The sequence below is a fragment of the Zeus faber genome (assembly GCF_960531495.2).
Source record: "Zeus faber genome assembly, chromosome: 10".
Taxonomy (NCBI): domain Eukaryota; kingdom Metazoa; phylum Chordata; class Actinopteri; order Zeiformes; family Zeidae; genus Zeus; species Zeus faber.
In genome coordinates this window covers 30,212,915-30,240,379 of record NC_137199.1, presented here as the reverse complement: position 1 = coordinate 30,240,379, position 27,465 = coordinate 30,212,915, and the positions used below count along the sequence as shown (strand labels likewise).

General features: G+C 46.7%; 1 protein-coding gene across 1 annotated transcript; it reads right to left on the bottom strand.

Annotated features, from left to right (window-relative positions):
• Window positions 1–399: 399 nt before the first annotated feature.
• Window positions 400–27,465, bottom strand: gpm6aa (glycoprotein M6Aa; the record flags this gene model as incomplete). Its single annotated transcript, XM_080008686.1, has 7 exons — window positions 27,369–27,465; window positions 8,939–9,131; window positions 7,262–7,418; window positions 5,454–5,607; window positions 4,949–5,025; window positions 3,409–3,474; window positions 400–552 (listed from the first exon to the last, which is right to left on the bottom strand). The coding sequence occupies exons 1-7, from the start codon at window positions 27,403–27,405 to the stop codon at window positions 400–402; spliced, it is 837 nt and encodes a 278-aa protein (XP_079864812.1). The 5' UTR covers window positions 27,406–27,465.

The window sequence follows — 27,465 nt, the reverse complement described above, 5'->3', positions numbered from 1 at the left end:
ACAACTGGTATTCAATAAAAAACATTAACTGCCATAGTGTAATAATAATAATAATCATAATAATAATAATAATAATAATAATAATAATAATAATAATAATAATAACAATAATAATAATTATAATCATCATCATCATCATCATAACAACGTCCATGAGAGAGGTATAGGGCCTTTTTTTGTGTTTTTTTTCTTTTTAATCTGAAATGCTGTTTGTGGCCTCTGAAGGTTCCACCGTGTCATATGACGCACCAGTGACACCAGCGGGCACCGTCCACCCCTCCGCCACGGAGAGAGGGAGGGAGGGAGGGAGGGAGGGAGGGGGAGAGAGAGAGAAAGAGGGGGAGAGAGAGCGCGGGAGGCGCGGGGGGGGGGGGGGCGTCAGGGCGGGGCCGTGGAGCTCTATGTGTAGGCGTTGAGGCGCTCCTTGGAGCGGGTGGAGTGGATGTCGTGCAGCTCCTGCTCCTCCTTGGACTTGATGTCCTCGTACTTCTGGATCCTGCAGGCGTCCTTCACGTAGGCCCAGTTGGCCGACAGCACCATCAGGTAGTGGATCTGACACGGAGACACACAGGCGGAAACCAAATCAACTAAGGCGACTAAATGTGGAGGGAGACCGGGCGACAAGTTTTTACGTCTCCGCACTCGGGTCAGGACGGCGGATTGCGCAACGGAGTGGGAGCCATGTCCGGTGCACTGCGCGTCGCGTTCCACGTGTCCCCAAACAAAACAAATAGTTAGCATTTTGAAAGTATCATGACTTAGGGAGTCTTCCGCAGCAGCTTAGTTTGTACTGAAGTAGAATCGGCAGCAAAGCTTCAGTCGAACGATTGGGAACTTCAGAATCGGGGCCTCGTCCGTTCGTGGTACATTTTGATGGATCCAGGGGTCCGATCCATGTGGTCGCATCTTAAACTTTAAAACCGTTTTTTTCACATTTTTAGATTATATATATCTGATTTTTTATATTGCCATTTGTCCTGTTATTTAGTTATTTTTGAGGTTTGTTGTATATTTGCATTTTTCTAAAATATTTGGTTAATTGTTATATTTATTTATATTTATATTTTATTATATGTATATCTTATATTTAATTTAAATATATACACATTTTTATATTATTTACTGGAATGGTTAAATGGCAATTTCTTGAAATTTCTTATTTGTTATTTGTTAGGTTTGTTGGATATTGCTAATTTCTTGTTCTATTTTTATTCGATGACTTTACTGTTACACTGTTTGATGGGAGCTGCTGTAACAGCACCATTTCCTCCCGGGGATGAAAACATATGTTTCCATCAATTTAATAAACACGGATCTTCGAAATGGGTTATCTCACTGCGATAGATATAATATATATAATATAATATAATGTCATATAATATAATATAATGTAATGTAATATAATATAATATAATATAATATAATATAATGTAATACAATATAATATATGTCAATCCATAGCTTTTATATGGGACTATTGCCAATCAACAGGTCTTCTTTGAATTTTGTAAATATTACTCGTCACATGTTGCAGCAATAAAAATCACACTCATCCATTCATATAAAAGACCCAAATGGCCCTAAAATAACTGACATTCATGCCACGCCCTTTCTTTACGTGCTAAAGAAAAAAGATGGACCAGCAGGTGGCAGTAGAATACAGAGCTCTGGGTTTGGATCACTGTTGCCATGACAGCCAGGCAGTGCGAGGTGTGAATGGGATTGTACTCTAATGACCCTGCATTCATAAAAAATCAAGCTCCACCATCATCATCATCATATTCATCCTCATCATCATCTTCATCCTTATCATCGTCATAATCCTCATCCCCATCATCATCATCATCATCATCATCATCATCATTGACATTGACATCTTCATCATCCGCAACCTCATCATCATCCTCATCCTCATCATTATCATCATCATAATCTTCATCCCCATCATCATCATCATCATCATCATTGACATTGACATCTTCATCATCCGCAACCTCATCATCCTCATCATATTCACATTCATCCTCAGCCTCCTCATGGTCATCATCATCTTCATCCTCATCCTTATCCATCATCATCATGTTCATGATCTTCATCATCGGCATTTTCTTCATCATCGACATCTTCTTTGTCTGCATCTTCATCATCATCATCATCATCATCGTCATCATCTTCATCCTCATCCTGCTCTTCATAGTTTGTGACTCTACAACAATGACGCTCGCCTCGCAGCCCAGATACGTGATGAGAGTGAGACTGATGATGATATTAAACTGTCTCCCTGATCAACCTTCTCACGATGTGATTGTTGGTTTTAATGGAGCTGTGATGGAAGCGTTGATAAGAGACATCGTGATGCAGATCAGATCCCTGCTCTGGCTCCAGGCTGCAGGGCTGTTCCAGGCCAAGCTCTCTCTCTCTCTCTCTCGCTCTCTCTCTCTTTTTTTACTGTTTTTAAGGCCTCGGTCGTCTCGTCACTATTTGCACCATCATCCCAGACTACAGCCATATTCTGTTTCGCAGAAAATGGCTCCTCGCAAATTACTGAGGGAATGTTTGCCACAAGCTGCCAGCCTTTCTTCTCGCTGTTTCCATGACAACGCCTCGACGACGGCGAGGGAGCGAGCGAGAGGGCGGGAGGGATGGAGGGGGATTGGGGGGGTGAGACTCTGTTTTACTGCACCAAAATGCCTCCTCTGCCTCACATCCACAGCTATTGTCTCTGGCGAAAGCAGAAATGTGTTATTTATGCAGTAGTGAGATCTTTAAAGAGGAGACCTGTTAAATACACATGCTCACAATGTACAATTAGACACAGAAATCAAAAAATCTAAAATGTTATTAAAAGTTAAAAGTCCATAATTAGTTTGAAAAACAGGTGCAGGTTGCACACCTTATGTGAGTTTAATAAAATAATGGAAATAATATTAAAAAATGATAATAATAATAAATAATAATGCATTTCATTTATAAAGCACTTTTCAATCAAAAAAATCTAATAATAATAATAATAATAATAGTAATAATAATAATAATAATAATAATAATGATGATAATAAAAATAATAAAAATAACAATAATAATAATATTTAAAAGCCCATTTTCCAAATTGGAAAGCAGCATGAAGGTTCCTAAACAGTAGTTTACTTTCTGTAGCATGTAGTAGCTCAGGCACCAGTTAAATAGACTAATCCAGATAAGTCGGAAATAATTTCTTCATAAATGAAAATGTGGTACGGTGACGCTGAGGATTTCTCTGGTCGTTCATACAACATATGCCGTCATGGTATTGCTGTCGTGATATGAGACGAGACAGGGTCAGAGATTTTAGATGTGGCAACATCCAGATGCAGTTTGATGTCGTATTGATGTTGCTTTTTGGGAAGGTCCCTGTATGGGGGATCTTACCATAGCGATGACGGCAGCTCCTGCTCCGGCCAAGGCGCAGATGAAAAGGTGGAATGTCATGTCCAGCTGCAGCAAACACAGAAACACAGGTTGCATGACAGCCGCTTGCAGAGGGACGTCGGGGTCCTCAACCGACATTTCTGACAACTTTACAGAACACGTTGGCCGGCCCCGGCACAAACCCCTGGGACAGGCAGGGAAAAAGTCTCGAAAAGGAAAGGAAACCTTGAGAAGGGACGTGGAAGAGGGATGCACCTTCCAGGATGGACAGTAGTAGAAGTGTACATTAGTGTTTGCAAATTGCGGTACTTCCCAGAATGCAGTATGTCATCCTGGCACTTTTGGCATTCTGTTTGCTGTAGACTATAGTTTGGACATAAAAAAAAGCACCCACATGTTCACTTGGGGTACTAAATAACATTTGTGTTCCTAACCTGAAGCCAGCTTCACACCAAATCTGTAATCGCATCAGACAGCCGGCGCCTCCCGCGCTAGTGGCCCTTAGATTAACTGCGTCAGGGTTTGGCATCACAAAATAGTGTATTTCAGGGAAAATGGAACATTTTTATGCATCCCAGGGCCTCGAACGCACACGGAAATTCTGAACGACAGAGGAGGCGGGGCTTATCACAAAGGGGGCGGGGCCTGTCACAGGGGAGGCGGGGCTTTTGGCATGGGGAACCCGACTCCCTAGAAGAATGAATGGACTTCCAGTTTGTTCCTGTGGTTTGTCGTATTCGGTGTGAAGCTGGCTTTACCACCTTAAACCATACACTGTTGGACTAGCTGATGGTAAAACTTCAATTTCCACGGTGATAAAATATTTGTTGTTTATTCAGGAATAAACATTTAATAGTTTATATATTTACAGATTAGTTATGATATTCATTATATTGTACATGAGTGTACAAGATATTTATTTAGTGTCTTTAAAGGCTAAATAAGACACAAATTAAAATGGTGTTATTGTGACGCAAACACAATGAATAAGGATTAACATTCCACGTTATACATTAAAATTTTCTTAATTGAGGAAGGAATTTTTAACATTAAGTCTTAACTTGGTAATATTTAGTCTGATGCAGAGAATAAAAGAAAGTCTTGTTATCTTATCTTATAGACTTAGAGAAATACGTTCTCATACAATATATATATATATTCTATATATAATACTATATTCTTTCAGAGTGGAGAGCATGGGAAGTTCTCTACAAAAAGTTCATTATTTCTGAATGAAATCCCTAGAATTAAGCAGTTTTTGAGTATGATAGCTGGACATTGTTTTTTAAATAATTGTTAACACACAGTTGTAAGACAGAAAAAATATCTGACAAGGAAAAAAAAATGTAAATAGTTTATCTTCAAGATTTTCGTTAGGATTCCATCTTTTATTGTGAATTTCTCTATTGAACACTAATGCCACAATAAAAAAATAAAAAATTCTGTTCTACCCTTTACATTTACTGCATTCTCTTTACAAGCCAATGAGCCCTGTATTGATTAAATACATTAAATAATATTAACATTTATAAAAATGTACCTCATTAGATTCACACATTTTGTAGAACTTCTCTGATCCAGCGCAGACGGTTTTGGCCTCAGCGATCGGCACAATACCTAAAATAACACAATCACATGAATAAAGTGTTATAACGTCATCTGATGGCCTCAGGTCTGACCTTTACCGTTTCATCAACAGTTTGATTCCTCACAGTCCATGCAACACAGTTCAGCTTTGTGGAAATAAATGTCACATGGAGTGATTGTCACAGGGAGCATCTGACGCCCCCAGATGCAACGAGCACCTTCGCCCCACTGTGCTGCTCCAAACCTGATCCCACTGCTTCACTCTGCTGCTCCAAACATGATTGCACTGCTTCACTCCGCGGTGGGAAATAACTACTTCACTGAAGGAGTTTTTTTTTTTTTACTGTTACTGTAAATGACTGTGACTGCATCGACTAATTGACAATTTCATTGATAATTGCCAGTCAGACAGACAGACAGACAGACAGACAGACAGACAGACAGACAGACAGACTCACCGTACTGGCGGGGGTCCAGGCAGAGTGTGGCTCCCTCCAGCACCGTTGCGTTCTGGCAGATGGTCCAGATGTTGAAGTACATGAAGACGGGCAGCGAGGTGAAGGCCGTCACCCCGAGCCAGGCCAGCATGAAGATGTAGGTCAGCATGATGAACTGAGGGACAGAGCACAGGAAGCTGGCTCAGGTGAGGGCTTTGTCACCTTATCTGAACTTATCTAACTTATCTCAACTTATTTGAACTTAAATGATCTTATGACACTTTAGTCAGAGCAGCTCCCTGAATCACAAGCTCCAACAATCACAGCTTGCATAGATCTCCAGAGATCTATGCAGGTGGAGCTGGGGTGGAGGAGGGTCAAAGCAGATCTCGCAGTGAAGATGTTGTATTAATATTCAGGAAATGGGTCATGGAGTCAAAGTACTGGAATAAAATTGAAATGTGGGTTAGAGTTCGGGTCTGCAGCCGTTCCTCTACCTGATCTAGATTCTTACGTTTTCTGTGGCAGAACAAAGACCTCCTGTCTTTCTGTCGATTCAACAAACTGTATACTCCAACCAGGCACAGTCCAATCAAACCACTACACCAACTTTACTAAAACGTCTCTGCTGGTTTGTCTGACTGCACTGAGTTACAAACAATTTCAGCAATGATGACTAACATGTCAAAGAGATGGACGGAGGGATGGATGGACAGGCAGATCAACAGACAGACAGACAGACAGACAGACAGACAGACAGACAGACAGACAAGATAGACAGATAGATATAGACAGACGGACCCTGGAAACTGAAATATAAAATCATGTCAAATCAATGCCAAAATGTAGTACATATTGATGCCTAATATTCATAACTCAAAAATCAGGATTGTTTGTATTTCTTTGGCCCCGCCCCTACACCTCAGAGACACGGCCACTCGACCATTTCAATAGGAGCAACGGCATTTTGTGCTGTGGAGTTACTGAGTTGTTATGTTGCGTAGAAGGAAGAAAAGCAACATTTTAAGAGTTCACATCAGCTAAATTGACAGGGGGGGGGGGGCGTCTATGTGCCCATTGTCTATGTGCAATGGCCACGCCCACCCAGAAGAACCCCGCCCACTTCCTGAGCGTTTCTCAAAGACAAAATACAGCGGCAGGAGGAACTGAAGCTTCCTGATGAGAGGCTCTTTGCCATATGACACGGTGCTGGGCCGCAGTGCCTGCCTCCATACATGTCTTGCCCTCAGGTCCTTTTGGTCAGCTTGGAGACTCCCATGGGGCTGTTGGGCGGGTAACCCCATGAAGTCAATTACCACGAAGCACCGCGGTCTAACCAGCCCCCCCCCCCCCCCCCCCCCCGTGTCGTGGAACTGATGTTGTTACGGTTCCCTGTGGGACTCCGGGCTCCGCTGCACCCGCCTGGGTTCTGTTACTGAACTAAATCAATGCTTTGTTTTTAAACCTCACATTTGAAGTCTGGAGTCTAAAACGACTTCATTATCCCTATCACACACCGTTTGGTAAATAACTTGTCTACCAGATATTCCTGCAGTCTTCCCCAGAGACAAGAACAGGCAGCCGAGCTAAACGGGAAAGCTGAAATATCTACAAGGATGTATTGACATCAGTTCACCTCAATATAAAGGTTGCAGCAGCGAGATGTGCATGTGTTTTTGAGACAGAGCCAATTATCAGCAACAGGAACTCCAACATCAGCAAGTAGCGCCTCCTGCTACTTTCATCTTTACTTTTCAATCCTTTGCAATTTCCAAGTTCCGCATACGCAGCGGGAACCCGTCTTTGTGTTGTCTCGGGGTCGGTCGTACCCAGGCGCTGACGCAGCGTCCGCAGGCGGTGATCTTGAAGTCCCCGTACAGATCTTTGATGGCGCCGCTGGTGAAGAAGCCCTCCACCATCAACAGGATGCCGTACACGAAGAACGCCGAGGCGATGCCGTAGATCACGTACTTAATGATATCGATCCTGGGGCGAGCGAGAGGGGGGGGAGAGAGAGAGAGAGAGAGAGAGATGGAGAGAGAGAGACGGTGACATACAGAGATACAATTAAAAATAAAGATGCCAACGTGAATCAAATAACTAAAGCAGAGTATAATCAATTGGTAGAATTAAGCCTGGATAATAATGTGTTTTCAGTCCATCCATCCCTCCCTTATTAAAGCTTATTTTATTACATGCTTATTCCCAAACACCTCCAGGAATCAGCTCCAGTTAAGCCTCGCTCCCACGCCTAGCCTGCTTGGAGTCAGGCAGACATCCATTTGATGCCATTGCACATTTCATTTAACGTGCACGTATTTCTTTATTTCCTTAAGTTATTCTCAGCATGCATCAGCGTGTTCAAGAGATTCTCCGCTGGTGTGTCGAATTTAGCGGCATCTGGGGACGAGGTTGCAGGTTGCAACCAACTCCATACCCATCCCTTCACCTTCTCCTTCCAAGCTCGCAGGAGAGCCTACAGCGGCCGCCAAACTCGCAAAAAACGCAAAAGTCCCTCTCTAGAGCCCTGTGTTTGGTTTGTCCGTTCTGGGCTACTGTAGAAACATGGCGGTGCAACATGGTGGCCTCCATGGAAGGGGACCCGCTCCGTATATACTGTAGTTAAAAACATGTGATTCTAAGATCACGAAAACGCGACAGTTCTTATTTTCATGGGATTATACTCTAATTAAAACATAACTATGAATATTATATTTTATTTGTTCCAAGTCTGTTCCTCTAGATACAGTACCACTAAATTCTACACACCTTTAAGACACCATCAAGATTTTTTTCAAATTTTTAACTATTTATAGTTTTATACAAATGAGGCATAGCTAGTTTTTTTGTATTATGGTAATAGAACGTTGGCGACATTGCCGTCGTTAGGGGTGGGCGCCCGGGGATTCAGCCCCAATTTTTTATGAATAGCCCCAGAAAATAAAATAGCCCCGCTGGGGGGGCTCTGTGCCCCGGTCACCCCCTCTCTGAGGGTTCCGACTGTGCCCGCGGCGCCAGTGATGGGGCCCCCGTGATCGGTGTGCAAAACAGTGCGTTTTTATTTTAGAGGTAGGTTATTGTATTTTACCCCGTTTCCTTATGGAACAGAACAAGCACCGTGGGTAATGGGGGCACGCATTACACATGGCACGTCAACTCCCCCGGAAATGAAACCGTCCCTTCACACTCGCTCTGCTATTCAGAGAGCTCCAGCAGTCTGTTGAGCCCATCAACAAGGTTCCAGTTTGAGGGTGAAGGAGAGTTTTCCTCTGTCCCTTGCTGATGCTAGCTAGTCACCTCGTGTTGGGAAGAATCTGCCTCGTTCACCACTGTTTGTCATGGCGTTGCTCAAATATGACGGTCACTGACTCAACACACCGCCATTTTCTGATTAGCAGGAGCTTGACAAGCGTAAAAGCAGGAAGTGACATTGTCCGGATATGACCTTCGACCCCCTGTGCTCTAGCGCAGCGATTCAGACCCGGATGTATGTACGTCTTACTCACATGGTGAAGACGTCCAGAGCGTCCACGGGGCTCCTCACCACCTCAAAGTAGTTCTGCAGGATGGTGACGGTGCCTGATAGAGCCTCATGGCCACAGCCGCAGAACAGGGCCACGCCCGCATAGAGCAGGATGGTGGCAATCAGAGAGGGATAGGGAATCCCCCCCAGGCATTTGATGCAGCACTCCAGGCAGCCTGGACACACACACAGACAAAGGGAGAAGGTCGGGCCGTCAGTCGGACGCACTACAAGTTAATCATTCCTAAAACATTTGCATTTCCACGTAGATATTTATTATCTCTCAGGAGTCGTCGTGAGCAAAGCTTTTAATAAGAGCCAGGAACGTCGGCCAGGCCCCTCTGTCAGAGGAGGATTTTCATTAGAATGGGACAAACAGACGCGGGGGGGGGGGGGGGGGGGTGGGGGGGGGGGTTAGAAAGTGACGCGGTTGGGTTCCGAGCAAACACACTGGGATCAGCTGGGAGGAGCGGAGGGCATGAAGATCCTTTCTGAGGGTGGTGGAGGAGCCCAGGCGGGGCCCTGAACCGACGGAGCCCCAGGGGGGGAAAGATTCCGGCGGCAGCGGGATCAGAGGGGGTGGTGCAGCCGGGCGACCTGCAGAGACGGAGGGACGGAGCGCTGCCGCCCGAGTTTAGAGTTAGATGTGGAGGTTTGGCTCCGCGTTAGGCGAGAGATGGGAGGCCGGAGAGGAGGAAAGAGAGCCACACTCAGATAAGACAAGACAAGATAAGACAAAACTTTCCCCCAGAGGGAAGTTCAGGCGTTGAAGCAGCAACAAAACAGTGCAAATTAAAATGAGATAAGAAATAACACATATGTACACCAGCTCTATAGGAACACAGTTGATGAGTGAGCCCAATATGGGTGTGTCAGTCTACATGAAGTACCACTCACAGTATTGCAGCATTACTAATGCAGGACACATACTGTAGACCAGGGCTGGTCAATGGGCGGCCGGCGGGCCAAGTGTGGGCCCACGCGTGAATACAGATTGGCCCTGGAGTTACATTCATTTCAGCGGAAAGCTGTAGAGACCTAAGTAGCAGCAACCCTACGACTCTGGTCCCTAATCCTCCGTGTCAGTCATGTCGCCGCACAGATCAGAGTCTTCAGTTTCATTTAGCATCAAACACCGCTGAGCCGTGACCTCTGACCTCTGTCTGCCCTGACCTGCTTCCTGGTCCTGAACACCTTCCTGAACCCATCACGGCTCAACACCCGGACTCAACTTCCCGTCACACTGTCCGGTTAAAGACAGAGACAGAGAGAGACAGAGAGAGAGAGAGAGAGAGAGAGAGAGAGAGAGAGAGAGAGAGAGAGAGAGAGAGAGAGAGAGAGTGTGTGTGTGTGTGTGTGTGTGTGTGTGTGTGTGTGTGTGTGGGGGGGGGGGGGGGATTGGACTTACAGCTGAATTTCCAGAACAGCCATGTACCTCTGAGAATTACAAGTGTCATTTAGGCAAGTGTGAATCATAAGTGTGTGTGTGTGTGTGTGTGTGTGTGTTTTACTATACTCGTGAGGACCGGTTTCAGAATGGACAATATTTTGGGGTTTAGAAGTGCACCACGAACATGGGTCTTAACTTTACACCAGTACAAGAATAAGCTTGTGTGTATGTGCGTGTGTGCGTGTGCGTGTGCGTGTGCGTGTGCGTGTGCTGGTGTGTGTTTCATTTTCATTGTTTTGCCGCCTGCTTTTATTGGATTGATAGTATTCTCTCTCTTTCTCTCTCTCTCTTTTCTCCCGGTGTTTGTATATGTGTGTGTGTGTGTGTGTGTGTGTGAGTCAGTCCTCTGTGTATAAAACAGCATCATCGGTAATAACTGTTTATGCCTTGTTAGCACACACGCCAGTAAAAGCAGACTGTGCAGCAGCACCGTCTGATTATTCACCGTGCACTGCACTTCACTGAGGGCGATTCCATTTTGAATGGAGCGCCGTGGTGAAATGGAAGGAGCGCTGCGTCTGCGAACATGCACGCGCCTCCACCCCACCCCCACCCCTCTCTCTATCTCTATTCAGTGGCGCACGGAGTTAATGAGACGCACACGCCAGCGGAACCGGAGAATTCCTGCGGAGGCGTCGCGGTCGGAGGCTCGATCGGCCGCTCTCCGTTGCCGCCGTGTCCTCGTAGGGCAGGTGCAGAGGGCGTGGCCCGCTGGGGCGGGGGGAGGCATGAGCATCTGCCCCTCTGTCCCCTGATGGCCATGGTGCCCTATTTATCAGGAGTGTTTTTTTTAGGTTTTTTTTGTGTTTTATTTTACTTTTTGCGTGAATGTGCGTCGAGGTTTCATTGAAAACAACTGTTTGAGACGCACAACGGCAGAGCGGAGCGTTTGAAAAGAAAAAAAATCGTGATATCAATTATCAATTTGGATACAATTTAATAATTTAAGCCCAAATAACATTCATATTTAAGCGGGCGCCACTGTCTGGTTTGAGTGGAAAAAGACAATCAGTCCTCTCCCAACATTTTATTTGTTAGGATCACAGCAGGAGAATAACACGGCAACTATAGCGTTTTAATGAGTTGTACCATCCAGAATTGATGACTTTATTTAGGAAAAGGGAGAAGGAGACGCCCAGACGAGCAGCAGGGAGCGGATTCATTTCCTGGGCAAGATATGAATATTCATGAGGTACACGTCCTGAGCGCCTCATTGGTCGAGACCAAAGGAGGCTTTAGTGGAGGAAGTGGTGTCAATTGACTGGTGACGCTCACGTCACCAGTCAATTTATATTTATATAGGTTGCGAAATTTCAACACGTCATGCTGGCATGTTAAAATCTTGTTCCATGTGTTTTTTTGTTGTTTTTTTTTTACTTTGAGCACCTCACCCTCTGAAGGTCTCTGCCCGAGCCTGGTCTTCCTACTGCCGCTTATCGCGCTATTCGACACTTCTGAAGCAAAAGGAGAAAATCAAGGGCCTTGAATTCAACTAGGGACTTGTTAAACATGAGTAGCGGGTGAGATGTAGAGCGAGACGTAGAGCGGCCATGGAGACGACAGCAGAGCTTCGATATTCCAGGTTTCGCAATTCCTTCGGCTGTCGATACAATGAAAGTGGTACCCACCTGCACTACATCACGACAGCGTCGCTGTTCCGGCAGCCAAAAAAATCTAAGCTTCCGCTTCTTTAAAATGCTGTGCGGCTCTCTCGTGGCCAACTGAACAACTGCTTCACTTAGTGGATGCTTCTCGGCGTAAACCCCGTACGGTTTTTGCGGCCGTCCCGTCTTCCCGATGCGTATTTGAGGCGACAGCAGAGGTGGAAGACTCCAGGTTCAGAAAGTAAAACTCTGTGTGCCGTGTTTTGGCCCTGGCGGATGCACCGATCTGGAGTGCAATTCTACTTTCTGAACCCCGGATTCTCCACGTCTGGTTATTAGATAATAACCCGGGGTCTGAAAGGTTCTTTGTGGAGGGCGTCGTTTGGAAAGGAGGATTTTTTTTTCTCCAGTGGAGGCCTTTGCTCTATTCCTTTTCCTCATGTGTGGGAAGAGCCGTTCAAACTCTGCTCAAAATGGTCCGAGGGCTGTTTGTGGCTGCGACATGGAACCACGCGACAGGTCACCGCACAGACTGGCTCATTCATCGCCGCCGTCGTCCCCGCAGCGGTGGGGCTGCTCCCGCGGTCTCTCCTCCTGGTTCTGCTGCCGAGCTCGTTACCGACCGGAGGCAGAGCGTCGGAGCGTCGGAGCGTCGGAGCGTCGGAGCGTCGGAGCGTCGGAGCGTCGGAGCGTCGGGGTGCCGCGCCGCGTCTTCCAGCCTCCTCACATTATGCCTCCTCACATTATCTCCCATATGCAAATGGGATCGGGCAGCAGACCGTGTCGAATTCACAGAGGGGAGAGAGTCGTGGAAACGCTCCGGCACAGCGACCAGACCCCGTCTCTGACTCTCACGTCCTGTCACGGCCGTGCAGGGCTCCTTTCTGAGGAGAATACTTTGCACTTTTGGTCATAAAAGCGATCGATTCGATCCATACTATTTTCACTGAAAGTGATGGCTACGTGACGATCCATTCCACTTCCCTAACCAACCATAACCATAACCCACGGGATATTCCCAATTGCGGTTCTCTATTTTACAATACAACATCCAATGTTCTACCACAGAAGAGCAGAAGGCAGACGGATCACCCTGCAGGGAACCCTTACACCAGGTGGTGTGAACATCAGACTGTAAGGGAATCAACAAACAAACAAACAAACTACAAAACCTGTTCCACTCCCCATAGCGTCCTCTTCTCCTTTTTCATTTTTTAGGTTTATTTCATTACACAGGAGAAAGGCGTAGGAAGAGGTCAACCCCAGTTTAGCAGCGCCGAGTGCATTCTCCACCCAACGATGGGTCGGCTCACCCCCAAACAACCACACCCGAGCCCCAAACCAGAGTGTGAGCGTCGGGGTCACCGCTGAAGGCGACAGCACCGTCCATGTGCTTCTCATATTCAGCAGCGATGAAATCAAAATGTGAGCACAGAGCATCAGATGTGGCTTCAAAGGGAACAACGTTGTGGAAAAACTGAACGAGAACGGTGCTGGCTGAACGACTATCTCACTAATAACAGTTAAATATTCACAATCATGACCCACAGATTGACCTAGAAATCATGATTTATCTCCTTTAACGCAGCGTGGTCCCGCAGCAGCCAATCACAGAGCTCCATGCAACACGTGGAGCGGTTTAGAGCAAATGTTGTTCTGTTTGCTGCATTCAGCCGAGCAGGAAGGGAAACTTTTATATTTGGACAAATATTGGAACTGAACAAACATGTTTTGCAGCGTTTTGGTGAGGGGGCCAGCGAGCTCCCGACTCCGGGACCCCGGGACCCCGGGGCTCCGGGCGCGGTGTCGGTTTTAACGTGCGCTCCGTGGACGTTCGCACAGGGCTTTCTACATGAGAGGACGACGACACGACGCCAAATTAATCTTTCATGACACGACCTCAATTAAGGTTCATTACTCATGCGATTCTTCCATGAGGCAGGAAGCGTTTCAGGGCGGTGGACGTTCCTCAGAGACTTTACTGACGCTGACTAGAACACCGTCCTGCACCGTCCTGCACCGTCCTGCACCGTCCTGCAGCGCTGGAAACCCACTCACGCCAAGTTCTTTGTTACTGCAAGAAAATCCATTTTGTATATTCAGGTGGGGAGATGTAAAACTTTTATTCCATAACATTTCAAAGGAACTATCCATACTTTTTACTCTACTTTCCACAACTCTATTTTTTACTGTCAACACCATTGGTTTCCTTTTTTTAAAATCAATCATGGTTTATATTTGTATACATCGATATACTATAGCCTATATTGTTGTTGTTTTCCAAACTGTAATCAGGATCTGTATGAGCATTATCTGCAGACAAAAAGGTCCAGTAGTACTTTGCGTTGTATTATGGTCTATCTCAAGACACTGGATATGACAAGTACCTTTATTTTAATAGTTCATAAGTACATGTAACAGCGAGTAGATATATAATCTATTTTTACATGTACTAATATTTATTTTTATATTTATTTATATGCATTTTTATATTTGTATTTATTTTGAGGTAGAAATGTCAATGCGGTACTTTCACCACTCCAGTGTTTGTTTGTCGGGGTATTTGCACTTTCACTGAAGTAAAAGCTCCGGGTACTTCTTCCACCACTGACTCGGGAGCGTCCCACAAACAAACAAACAAACAAACAAACAAACAAACAAACAAACAAAAAAAACAAAACTCCTGCAAGTCCAACACAAGTGAAAGAGTCTGACACTCGTTCTGGGACAAAGAAAAGAGACAGAAACGTGATGGAGCATCTGTGGGCCATGCAAACAGGGGGTTTGGGGAGAGGAGGTGAGGAAGAGGAGGAGGTGAGGAGGAAGAGGAGGAGGTTTGGAGGAGGAGGTGAGGAGGAGGAGGTAAGGAGGAGGTGAGGAGGAGGTGAGGAGGTGGTGAGGAGGAGGAGGTGAGGAGGAGGTGAGGAGAAGGTGGAGGAGGAGGTGAGGAGGTGAAGAGGTGAGGAGGTGAGGAGGAGGAGGTGAGGAGGTAAGGAGGAGGAGGAGGAGGAGGTGAGGGTCTGGAGGTGAGGCGATGAGGAGGAGGAGCAGGAGGAGGAGGAGGTGAGGGTCTGGAGGTGAGGAGATGAGGAGGAGGAGCAGGAGGAGGTTGAGTCCAACACAAGTGAAAGAGTCTGACGCTCGTTCTGGGACAAAGAAAAGAGACAGAAACGTGATGGAGCATCTGTGGGCCATACAAACAGGGGGTTTGGGGAGAGGAGGTGAGGAAGAGGAGGAGGTGAGGAGGAGGAGGAGGAGGTGAGGAGGAGGAGGAGGAGGAGGAGGTTTGGAGGAGGAGGTGAGGAGGAGGAGGTAAGGAGGAGGTGAGGAGGAGGTGAGGAGGTGGTGAGGAGGAGGAGGTGAGGAGGAGGTGAGGAGAAGGTGGAGGAGGAGGTGAGGAGGAGAAGGTGGAGGAGGAGGTGAGGAGGTGAGGAGGTGAGGAGGAGGAGGAGGAGGAGGAGGTGGAGGTGAGGAGGAGGAGGTGGAGGAGGAGGAGGTATGGAGGAGGAGGTGAGGAGGAGGAGGTAAGGAGGAGGTGAGGAGGAGGTGAGGAGGTGGTGAGGAGGAGGAGGTGAGGAGGAGGAGGTGAGGAGGAGGTGAGGAGAAGGTGGAGGAGGAGGTGAGGAGGTGAGGAGGAGGAGGTGAGGAGGAGGAGGAGGTGGTGAGGAGGTAAGGAGGAGGAGGAGGAGGAGGTGAGGGTCTGGAGGTGAGGCGATGAGGAGGAGGAGGAGCAGGAGGAGGAGGAGGTGAGGGTCTGGAGGTGAGGAGATGAGGAGGAGGAGCAGGAGGGCGTCCTCACTTATTTTGTGGATCATTGTTATATAACGTTACTGCATAACCCATATGCATAGATGCATATATTCTAAAGTTATTCTACGACAGTTTGTCTTTTGAATATTTAAAGTTCGATAATGAAGTTAATTTTAGTTTGTTTGAATATTATTAAGTTATTGTTTAATGTCACTAAGGTGTTGAGATTTGTTCTTGTTTTAAGGCTTTTTATGTAAATCTGAAATATTTCAACATCAGAGCGTTTCAAAGGTCCTGGAGAAACCCGCACGCTCAGGAATCTGCTGCTGTTCTCCACAGACTCAAACTTCATTCCATCATTTACATGCATACATACAATGCATATATTATGAAGTTATCATATAACTTAGTTTGTGTACTAAAACTTCCTTATATTGAAAGTTTGATATTTAAGTTTATTGTAGTTGATTTAATATTATTAAGTTATTATATGACTTTTTTTTATCGAAGTATTTAAAAAATAAATTGTGTTGTTTTTTTTTTTTTACTTTTTAGACCCTGAATTTCAAGCAGCATAACCTCGCTATGATGTCAAGATGTTTTTTTGTTTTGAGAAATGTCATCAAGTGTATTACTTTAGGAGGTATTTTTCTATTTTAGTTTTATTTCTTCCTCTAGATTTAGATTTAAGAGAGAGAGAGAGAGAGAGGGGGAAGGAGAGGGGGAGAGAGAGAGAGAGAGAGAGGGGGAAGGAGAGGGGGAGAGAGAGAGAGAGAGGGGGGGAAGGAGAGGGGGAGAGAGAGAGAGAGAGAGGGGGAAGGAGAGGGGGAGAGAGAGAGCGATGTGATGCCTGATCCATAATTTAGCAGCGGCACGGAGCTGCCACATCCATTATTGATGCTCTGCGCGTTGGTTTTAACGCTGCTAACAATCAGGATGAAAGACGCTCAGTGAAGTCTTCCTGGGATTCCTAAATTGATCTGGCACGCTGATGGAGCTCGCTTCTAATAAACCTGTTCAGTGGAATTACAAAGCTTGACTGGAGAAGGGGCGGACGGTCCGATACCAGAGGTGGTGTTCCTCACGACAACATGAAGGACATGGCTCCACACACCTCAAAGCTGCACCACCTTTTTACGGGTCACATGGTGTTCATAGACGCTCAAAAGGCTTTCGATCGGGTCAACCATGAGCCAACTCCTGTGGACGACCAGAGCCCAGGTTTTAGTTCAGCAAGACCACCACCAATCCCTCGCTTTGGAGAACCATCTCACCATGTCTTGGTTTTCAAACAACTAACCCCGAACCCAGGAGAGGGGGAATCACCACGGGTGAGACGCAGAAACATAAAAACACGTAATAATTAAGTCAACAAAAATTGGAACGGCAATGACGGTGCGTGGCCTGTTTCTGTGACACTGTAGCTATGGCAGTAAAGGAGAGAAAGGGAGAAGGATGTCATCAGGAGGCTGTTCGGGGGCGTGTTCGAGGCAGATGCTGGTGTGGTGCTGTGCGTGCGTCCCCCGGTAAATGCACGGGTCCCAATTAGTTCTGGTGTACACCAAGGGCCAGCCTCCGAGCAGCGGAAAATCCCCCACAGCCAACCCTGAGTCCAGCCGTACAGACGCCCCATGACCTCAAGAAAGCCCAAAGGACCCCGCCCTGCAGCCACAGAAGACCCCCCCACAAGCCGGGAGCCCGCGGAGCAACGCCCACGTCCGGCCCCCAGGAGCATAACCCTGCACCCCTGAGGCGCACACATACAACCCACCCCATGTGCAGGAACGAGACGCACACCGCAAGCGCAGCACCCGGGCTGCGGGCGCCAGGCACAGCACCCAGGCACAGAGCCGGGCCCCAAGGGCAACAAACTGGCACCCGGCCAGGACCAGGGCTGCCACGGCCACCAACACCCTGCGCAAAGGCGAGGCCAGCCATACCGCAACTGGCCAGATGCCCCAACCCGACCACAAACCTTAAGCGATTGCCCACGTAGCCGAGTGCGCACAGAGCGGGGTAACCCAACATCGACCCACCTGGGGCGGACTGAGCGCCGCCATCGCACGCAGACAACCAGATATGGGGCCCCTCCACGACCGCCGGCACCCTCGCGTGGAGGGGCACAAATAGACACTTTATTCATCCCCATATTTACCGCTGATCCGTTCATTTATTAAACCGTTCATTTAATTGGTGAAAATGACTAAATCCACAAATGTATTAGATCTAACAATAGAATGAAATGAATGAGGGTGAAAGCTGAACCTCCCTCTCTCACTCTTCCACTGTCTCTCTCTCCTCTCCCTTTCTCTCTCACTGACCCCAAACACTCGGGTCCAATAAACAGAAGGTGTTTCTCCAACGCAAAGAGCGAGAGGAGCCCCCCACCACTCCTCCATCTGTCAGAACACACACAACACACACACACACACACACACACACACACACACACACACACACACACACACACACACACACACACACACACACACACAATTTTTTCTTTCTCTGGCGTAATGAAAAATGACACAAAGGATGACTGCTGCCATTTTGCAATGCTGAGCAGATAGATAGATAGATAGATAGATAGATAGATAGATAGACAGACAGATAGACAGACAGACAGACAGACGACAGATGGAGAGAGAGACAGACGGATAGAGAGACAGATGGAGAAAGACAGCGATAAGAGACGTAAACATGCGCTGGACCTACAGATTCTACAAAGCCGACTGTACTGACAACAAAGGCGAGAGGCGCCTGGATTCATGATTCACAGCCCTCCTATATCCCCCCCCCTCCTCCTTCTCCGTGTTTAATCAGCCAGTATGGTTGCCATGTCAACCGCAGCGCAAAATCAGGGAATAGGCGAGGCCTTTCGGAGCCGTGACCCACTTTACTGGATATCAACAAATTCACTGGGACAAAAGCGAGCGAGGGACACGTTACACAGGCCCTCCCCCGTTCGTCCTCACCCCGGGTCCCACGGGCCGGGAGGTCCAAACAGAGCCTGCTCTGACGCCGCTGACGCCGCTGATTTCGGGGGCGAGACTCGACAAACGGAATCAAACTGTTGTGGCTCGAGGTTGCGCTCGCTGCGCAGCTCCAGCACCAAATCGCAAAAATGTTGAGATTCGTTATTCTCTTTACCGTTTAAAAAAGGTTGTTTTTTTTCGGTCAGATTTCTCTGGGCTTATATTTAAATGGGACAAATTATGCTTTTCCTTATTTTCTGTCGTATATAAGTGTTAAAGTGCGGGATGTTATCATGTTACCCTGCACGAGCTGACGTCGGGGGTCACGGATTTCTTTGTATGGTCATCTGCTCCATCCCACCTGCTGTGCCTCTCTCCAAACAAAACCAACAAAAATTGCATTTTTATTGTGTATGTATTTATTTAATTCATTTAATTACATTTTTTTATCCCACATTTACATGAAACTTTTAAATTAGGTCTTGTAGATCTAATATGAGTAAAGATTCCAAAGCTGGATTGATTATTTCTCACCTCAAATCTGTTCAGAAACAGATTTTGGTGGATTGATAAGGTGAAATGAAAGTTACGTAGGTAAATAAAACGGAGCCCGGAGTAAAGCTCAAACCCCATTGGCTCAGTACTCAGAGCTTGGCTGCTCATTGACAACTAAAGCTATACACACTGAAACACTGTAACGGGAACAGAACAGTCCAGGTTTAGAGGCATGTCACAATGGCTAGAAGTGTTTAACTTTTTAACAAAGAAATTTGAAAATATCATTTGGGGACCTCAAAGACCTATATTAACTTGTTGAAAAGGAGCATAGCAGGTTCCCTTTAATGCTTATCATTACATTTGTATTGTGGTTCATCTTTCTAGTTCACTGTCAGGTTTATTTCATTAGTTATTAGTGATTATTTAGTGATTATTACCATATTTTTATTGTGTACAGTTAAATGTATACACATCATTGAGGCAGGTTCAGGGCCCTCCGGCACAGAGACACAGACAGATAAGACAGACAGACAGACAGACAGACAGATAGACAGATAGACAGATAGATCATCCAGAGGACAAGATCTCTGAAAATTGTGTTTTTTTGTGTTTGCAGATTATGTAATTTCTGTCAACTGTGGAGCTTTGAAGAAGGTTGATAATAAATAAAATTAAACCAAAACACAATTTGAATTGGAAAAATAATGGTGATTATTATTATTATTATTATTATTATTATTATCATCATTATGCTAGGTAATTATTTGCATGCAGGGTAAACGTTGTGTGGATACTGGCGTGTCTGTTCACACTGAGGCCGTTTCTTCCCAAAAAGATCAGATTCCACGTCTCTGTTCCCGCTGCTCAGTTCCGTGTGTGAAGTATCCGTGTCTTTGTGCCGCTGTAGCTGGCAGCGTGAGCTTGGCCCCGAAGGGCCCATGCAGTTATTAGAGGTGACGTCAGTTTGGAAGCCAACCGGGAAGTTGGATCCAACACGGCTGCCACCAAAACTCAAAGCTCTGCAGGTGACACAGACCAAGTAAACACAATGCGTATGCTTATCCAGATCATTTCCAAGATTTGAGATGTATTCAGGATAAATAAAGCCATTATTTATCATCTTCAACACAATCGTATTAGATGAGATTCAAATAATTGTCATTGTACAGAGTACAAGTACTGAGGCAACGAAATGCATTTCTCTGGATTTTACATCTGTAAAATCTGTATCTAGGAGCAGTGGGCGCGGTGCCCGGGGAGGTTAATGGGTTAAGTGCCTTGCTCAAGGACACATCAGCACGCTACCAGGAGGAGCGGGGGATCGAACAGGCAATTTTCCCATTACTAGATGACCCGCTCTACCTTCTGAGCCACTGCACCACCAAATTATCATTTTTGGTGTCGATTAAGTGGATTAATCTGCTTCCTGGTCAGAGCACTGAGATAAGAAGCTTCAGTATAATGACTGGTGTGTTGTATATTATATGTTATAGAATACTGTCAGTCAGTGTTCTTAACTTCTTCAACGGTGACACAACAAACCATGAGCTGTTTAGGCGACTCGCAAAAAAGGGAGGAGGCTCTGAGAACTTAGTTTGCGCTTAAACCTCCTGTTCCCAAAGCGTGTTTTAACTTTGAAAGGTTGTGTTTCACCCTGACTATACTGGAGCCTCAAAAGTATGATGACATCGTCTTTTAAACAGATGATAATGAATTCATACTTAAGAACTCATCACAATGAGAATTTATTGCAATCCCAACAATTTCCGGGAAATGCCCCCTTGAAAGTGTATGATTTGTCGGAACCCCACTAAAGAGATTTCACCTCCACTGCACTATTTAGGAAAATGCCAAGAAGTTGTGTGGGGAGGGGGCATGGCTGGATTCAGGAAAGTTTGTAAATGGGCGCGGTTTTGCAGTTTGTTGCAAACGCTCTTCTATTCAACAACAACAGTCAACAATTATCCTCCCTGCACACTGTGTACTGTGACACACGTACTATCAGTAATGTCAATTTTGATGAGTTGACTTGAGTTGAGTTGAGTTGAGTTGAGTTATACTGTAATACTGTAAATAATAACATAATAAGTTTGTGTTGATGTGTTTTATGCTTGAAGTTTTAAGACTTAAAAGTCAAATTATTTATAAATAAATAAATATATATATATATATATATATTATTTATATTGACTTATATATAAATATTCAAATTAAGTCAAATTCCCTGCTTAGGGTTTAAATGTCTGGAGCCGTTCATGCCAGACAGAACCAGCCCTGCAGGACTCCCTCCCTCCTGTACCTAGAGCTAGAGCCTAAATGTTCTCTGTTTTACATTAAATTACAGTAATGTAAGGCAGTCTTCTGAAATCTACAGACCGGTCGAGGTGTTCTAATCTGGTTGCTCATGATTGATTCTGAAATATTTCTCTGTGTGCAGAGAGATAAGGAGGAGCTGGACGCTTCCTCATGGTTCTTTGACGTGAAACACTCAACCACGACTGTGTGATGTTGTTTTGTGCCTCAACTGGTGGAAAAGGGAGTCCCGCTCATGCCCGCTGAACTCTCCGCGGGTTTTGTCCTTCTCAGGCTGCCTTATTAACACCATGATCAGACGGACGGTCGACGCCATGCGGAGCATCCTGACGGCTCAGGAAACACCACCGGCTGCGGCTTCCTCACATTTTCCACTAAGCCTTAAAATTGCATTGGAAAATAATGAGTTGTGATTTATTGGTTCTGACAGACCACCCATTCCTTTAAGCAGCGAAGGCGTGCAGTGAACATACTGCAGGCACTTAGTGAGCTGGAAACATAACGAGCGAGGGACGAGGCAGGAGGGACTAATTAAAAATGCGGGCCCATATAAGGGCGTGGTAGTGTGTGGCGCCGTCAAGTTGTCTGACAGATCTAAACTAGCTCCACGAGCTACACGTCATTAGTGTTGGAATTATTGCAACCAGGCACCAAACAGAACCGTCAAACATCTACAGAAGACGACAAAGGGAAGACAGTGAATTTGCTGATTCTGAGTGTCAGTGTACTGGATAGTGCAGTGGTAGGAAGTTGAAGATTGCTGCACAGGAAGTGATGTGATTTAGATATCCTGATTTTATATATCATGATGAGAGTATAAGGCCTTGTCCAAACGTTTATGGATATTTCTGAAAACGCATTTCCACGTCCATAAAAAAAGAAAACGGGTGTTGGCCATCACCCGCAGGGTCCTGATGGGGGTTGAGGTCCGGACGTCTGTGATTTCAAGAAGCCCCATTTTACTTCCTCCACGGAAAACAGTTGTCTTTTTTCCAAAAGCTTAGTTTCCACTTGCTAAAACACTGTTTCCGTGTGGACGGGACGCCAAAACGCGGAGAAAATCCTACGTCTTCAAAAGACCCTCGAGACGTTGACTTCTTCTGCTGCGGCTACCACGAGAAAAAATGTTTAAAAGAAATGCGGCTTTATTCCTGACCGTTAAAATACCCTCCGAGGGGAATTATGAAAAGTAGCCTCTAAAAACATGGATCATTATCTGTGATGCATTTAGTCGATGAGAGCAGTTGAAAGATCTTTCCAGATGGTGACGCGTGCCGATGTTGTGGTAGATTATTCGGGTCCCGCAGCCGGAGTGTCTACGGACGTGCACGGTCGTCACTGCCGATGCCCTTGAGCGAGGCACCGGCTTTGCGACTGGAGTTGGTTCCCGGGTGCCCTGTTCGCGGCCGCCCGCGGCTCCCAAATGGTCAGGATGGGTGGAATGCGAAGGTTTGAGCGTCGCTCCTCCTACGGCACAGTTTAGGAAAAGGCTCGAGGGGTGAGGAGGTGGGCGCCTCTCGGTGGGCGTGTCTCAGCTCCTGAAATATTGAAAATGGCTTCACAGTCCCAAGACAGTCACCACTACCACTAAAAAAAACAAAAAAAAAAACAAGAGCCACCGACGGTAATAATCTACGTCAGCATACTCCCTGCCCGCCTTGTGCTGACTTCAACCTGTGGGTGGCGCTGAGTCACACCCGCTCTCTGCAACGCCGATTTAATCACGTTTGTAAAGAAACATGAATATTAAGAGCTGGATGGATGTGTTTCATGAGAGAACGTAGATACAGTCTACAGCTCCAAAAACATCTTCTAGTGTGTTGGACACACACACACACACACACACACACACACACACACACACACACACACACACACACACACACACACACACACACACACACACACACACACACACACACACACACACACACACACACACACACACACACACACACACACACACACACACCAGTGTATTGTTTAGTGATGTAATCCTCCACCTGATCCGTCAAATGAATAAGGTTGTTCTTAGTTCTTGATTCTTTTTTTACTTCAGCGTGAAATTCGCCGAATTATGGATATTTCAGTCTCATAAAAGATCATATTGTAGAGAGTGGTGGCCAACCCGCGGCTCCATGGCCCGTGGACACCCGTGGTGCGGCCAACCAGCGGAGGAATGAGAAATTGTGTTTTAGTCAAAATTACAAAAAAAAAAAAAAAAAGGTGCAAAAGTGTCTCCACGCAACCCCAATTTTAAACATTTAAAGTTATACTGGGATTCTGAGGTGGACTGAGGAGCGTGCCACGGTGCAGCGGGACGCTTCTTCAGAGGAATGCCCCGGTGTGTGACATTTATGGGCTGTTGCATTTTTAACGGGTTTGTTTTATTTTTATGCAGCTCTTATTGTCTGCTGGAGGCCACAGAGAGGCGTCCTGATTGGCCGGACCCTCAGCCTGGATGGGCCAATCAGCTCGTCACTGGAGTCACTGTTACTGTTCGAAGTGATTGTACAGAATGAACTGTTGGGGTTTTTTCTTTTTTTGGGGCGGGGGGGTTGGAAAATAAATAATCCATTTGGACGGAATCTGACTTGTTAAACTGTGATTCATATGGAGATGTTGGAGAAATTTATTTTATTTAAGTAATCAGTATTTACTTAAGTATTTAAGTAGAAAATAAGTTAAGTAGGTTGACAGTGAGTCAGCTCACCTGGTTGTTTGGTCACTTGAACTTTTACTTTTTTACTGTTTGCAGTTCTACCAAAAGTGATCCATACCAGTTTCAGTGATCCATCCATCCATCCATCCATCCATCCATCCATCCACCCACCCACCAATCCATCCATCCATCCATCCACCCACCAATCCATCCATCCATCCACCCACCAATCCATCCATCCATCCATCCATCCACCCACCCACTCACCCACCATCCATCCATTTATCCATCCATCCATTCATCCATGCACCCATCCACCCACCCACCCACCAATCCATCCACCCATTCATCCACCCATTCATCCATCCATCCACCCATCCACCCACCCACCAATCCATCCACCCATCCATCCATCCATCCATCCATCCACCCACCCATTCATTCATCCATCCATTCATCCATCCATCCATCCAACCATCCACCCATCCGTCCATCCATCCATCCATCCATCCATCCGCCCATCCATCCATCCGCCCATCCATACATCCATTCATCCATCCATCCAACCATCCATCCATCCATCCAACCATCCATCCATCCATCCATCCATCTGCCCATCCATCCACCCATCCATGAGGTTATGGTTCCAGCGTTTCCAGTTGTCAACCAGCCTGACAGGGAACATGTTGTGGTGTTGAAACGCTTTTAACCCTGTGCAACATCACGTCCACATGGTAGAACAGAACACTGTGGGTCATTACTTCTGACTGATGACATTATGGTATACAAACGGTGAAAGCCATACGCCTAAATAATTCACTCAATTGAATCCTTTTCTTGTGCGTTTTACACTGAGATTGACATTTCAGGTTGCAGGGTTGAAGGTTGACCGGCAGAGACATGGAGGTGGAGGTGCGATTTCGATTTGCTGCTTACGACCGACACGTTCATCATTCAAAACGTCTGATTCAACACAGATGTGTCAGCGTTTTGGGTCAAAATAAGGTGAAAAAGACCCTCAAGCTTGGGCCAAGTTATGTGATTTTCAAGGACCATTTGGCAACGATTTTAGATCGGGTGGAGTCCAGTGTAGTCCAAGGTAGTCCCAGTTAGTCCAGGGTGGTCCAGGGTGGTCCAGAGTGGTCCAGGGTGGTCCAGGGTGGTCCAGTGTTGTCCAAGGTAGTCTAGGGTGGTCCAGAGTGGTCCAGGGTGGTCCAGTGTAGTCCAAAGTAGTCCATGGGGGTCCAGAGTGGTCCAGGGTGATCCCGAGTGGTCGAGGGTGGTCCAGGGTGGTCCAGGGTGGTCCAGAGTAGTCGCGCTGGAGAATTGTAGCCGTCATCGATATGTGTGTGTGAGTGAGAGACTGAAATGTGTCTCTACACCCCCAATCGACCGGGTCACGATTGGGGTCACGACGGCGGAGCCAAAGAAAGCAGGAAGTGTCACGTGCTGTGGACGAGGCTTCAGCTCACGTGCTGTGGACGAAGCTTCAGGGAACCGGGTCATGTTTGACAGGCACCAGGTCACCAGGTTAGATCGCTGAACTATTCTGGTTGTATAATGCAGTGCGATGAGTGCATAACGACAATCACTTGAGATGTGTGGGAAATGTTACAGCTGCTGGTTATATAATAGATTCATAGGATTTGGGTCATCACAAAGTGCACACGTATTGGCAAAAAGTCACGTTTCTGTGTTTTTTACCAGCTATGTGTATGCCCTGTTGAAGTGCCCCCCCCCCCAAGGTTGGTTTGTAAATCTCGATCATTATTATCAACCATCTTCAAAAGCTCCATGGATGACACCAAAAATAACATCATCTGCAAACGGAATAAAAAGCAGAAAAAAAAAACACAATTTCATGGACGCGTTGCCCCCAAGCGGCTTGAACGTTCAGGATGTTGATTCCTGGCGGAGCGGCCGTGAAGCCTCACATTAATCCTGATTTCCTGGAGAACCGCTGCACTTTGTCGCGTTTTGTCGGCCAAACACTATTACGGAGGAACGACTTGTCAGCAGGTCGTTTCCGGGCCAGCAGCCCATGCGTTCTTAGCTGAGTAGTTATTAATGAATGCGATGTGTGTGGCGTGGAGAAGCCTCGTGGCCTCTTTCACTTCACTGGGTATGTGTGCTAGAAGTGGAGGCTTCCAGCGCTCGGGGGCACAGGACCCAGTAATGGCGACCGAGGGCTCTTCCGCCGAGGCCCGCTGCTGCCAGGCTTGCAGGAGCTGCAGTCCCATAGGTTGCAATTCATCATTTACACGAGCCGCCTTGCAAAAGGATCCCAACAGCTTCATAAATCAATGTAAAAACGTATTTTCATAATGCTACGATCTCCTCGGATCGATGGCATTGGAAGCCATAGAGCGAGGATGAATACATATCTCTGCGTCTGCATCTCAGAGCCTCCATCGCAGGGAACAACAGAGTCAAAGTGCAGCGAGTGGCTCAAGGCTGCGCTTATTCAGCGCCATGGCAACGGTTATCAGAGAGAGAGAGAGAGCAGGGCAGAGGTGTAGAGATCAAGAGATACGGGATGAACCTGGATAGCGATGGGGGGGGGGGGGGGGTGAAAACACCTCATATGCGCCCAGATCCCTTCAGCGCCGCACAGCTGGACGCGTCTCCCGGCGAACAGAGACCTGGTCCGGTTCGACTGAGCGCGTGCACTGAATCATTCATGTCAAGAGGAGGTGGGTGGGTGGGTCGGTGGGGGTAGAAAGTCAACCCAGCTCCGCGCAAAACAAGTACAGAACCCCCCTCCCAAACCCCCCAAACCTCCCCAAACCTCCCCCCCTCCACCCTCAAGCCCCTGCACCAAATCCTGGGTGAGCTGCACCGTCAACACAAAGCCCCCCGCTGCAGACCCCAGCCGGTTGGGACGTAATGGCTGCCGGCTTGTTTTGGGGCATTTCCTCGCCTCCCTCGGCCCTCGAGACAGGGGCAGGAAAGCCCACGTCGTGCGAACAAAGAGCAGATAGTGCGCGGGGGGCCCGCAGCAGACCCCGCCGCTCTCCGCCGGAGAGCTGACACCCCCACGGACAAAGGAATTACCATCGACAGCTGCTCCCCCGCTAACGGGGACTGACATTTAAATTGCAGTGGCACAGGCAGACCGAGGAGCCCCGGGCTCCCATCGCAGGGGTTTGTTTTTGTTTTACCTTTCTGGGTTTGTCCCTCATCCATGTCTTCTTCCATGGTGCTGGTTCACGCAGCTGTTGTGTCAGTGTTCAGAAGAGAGAGAGAAGGGAAAGGGCT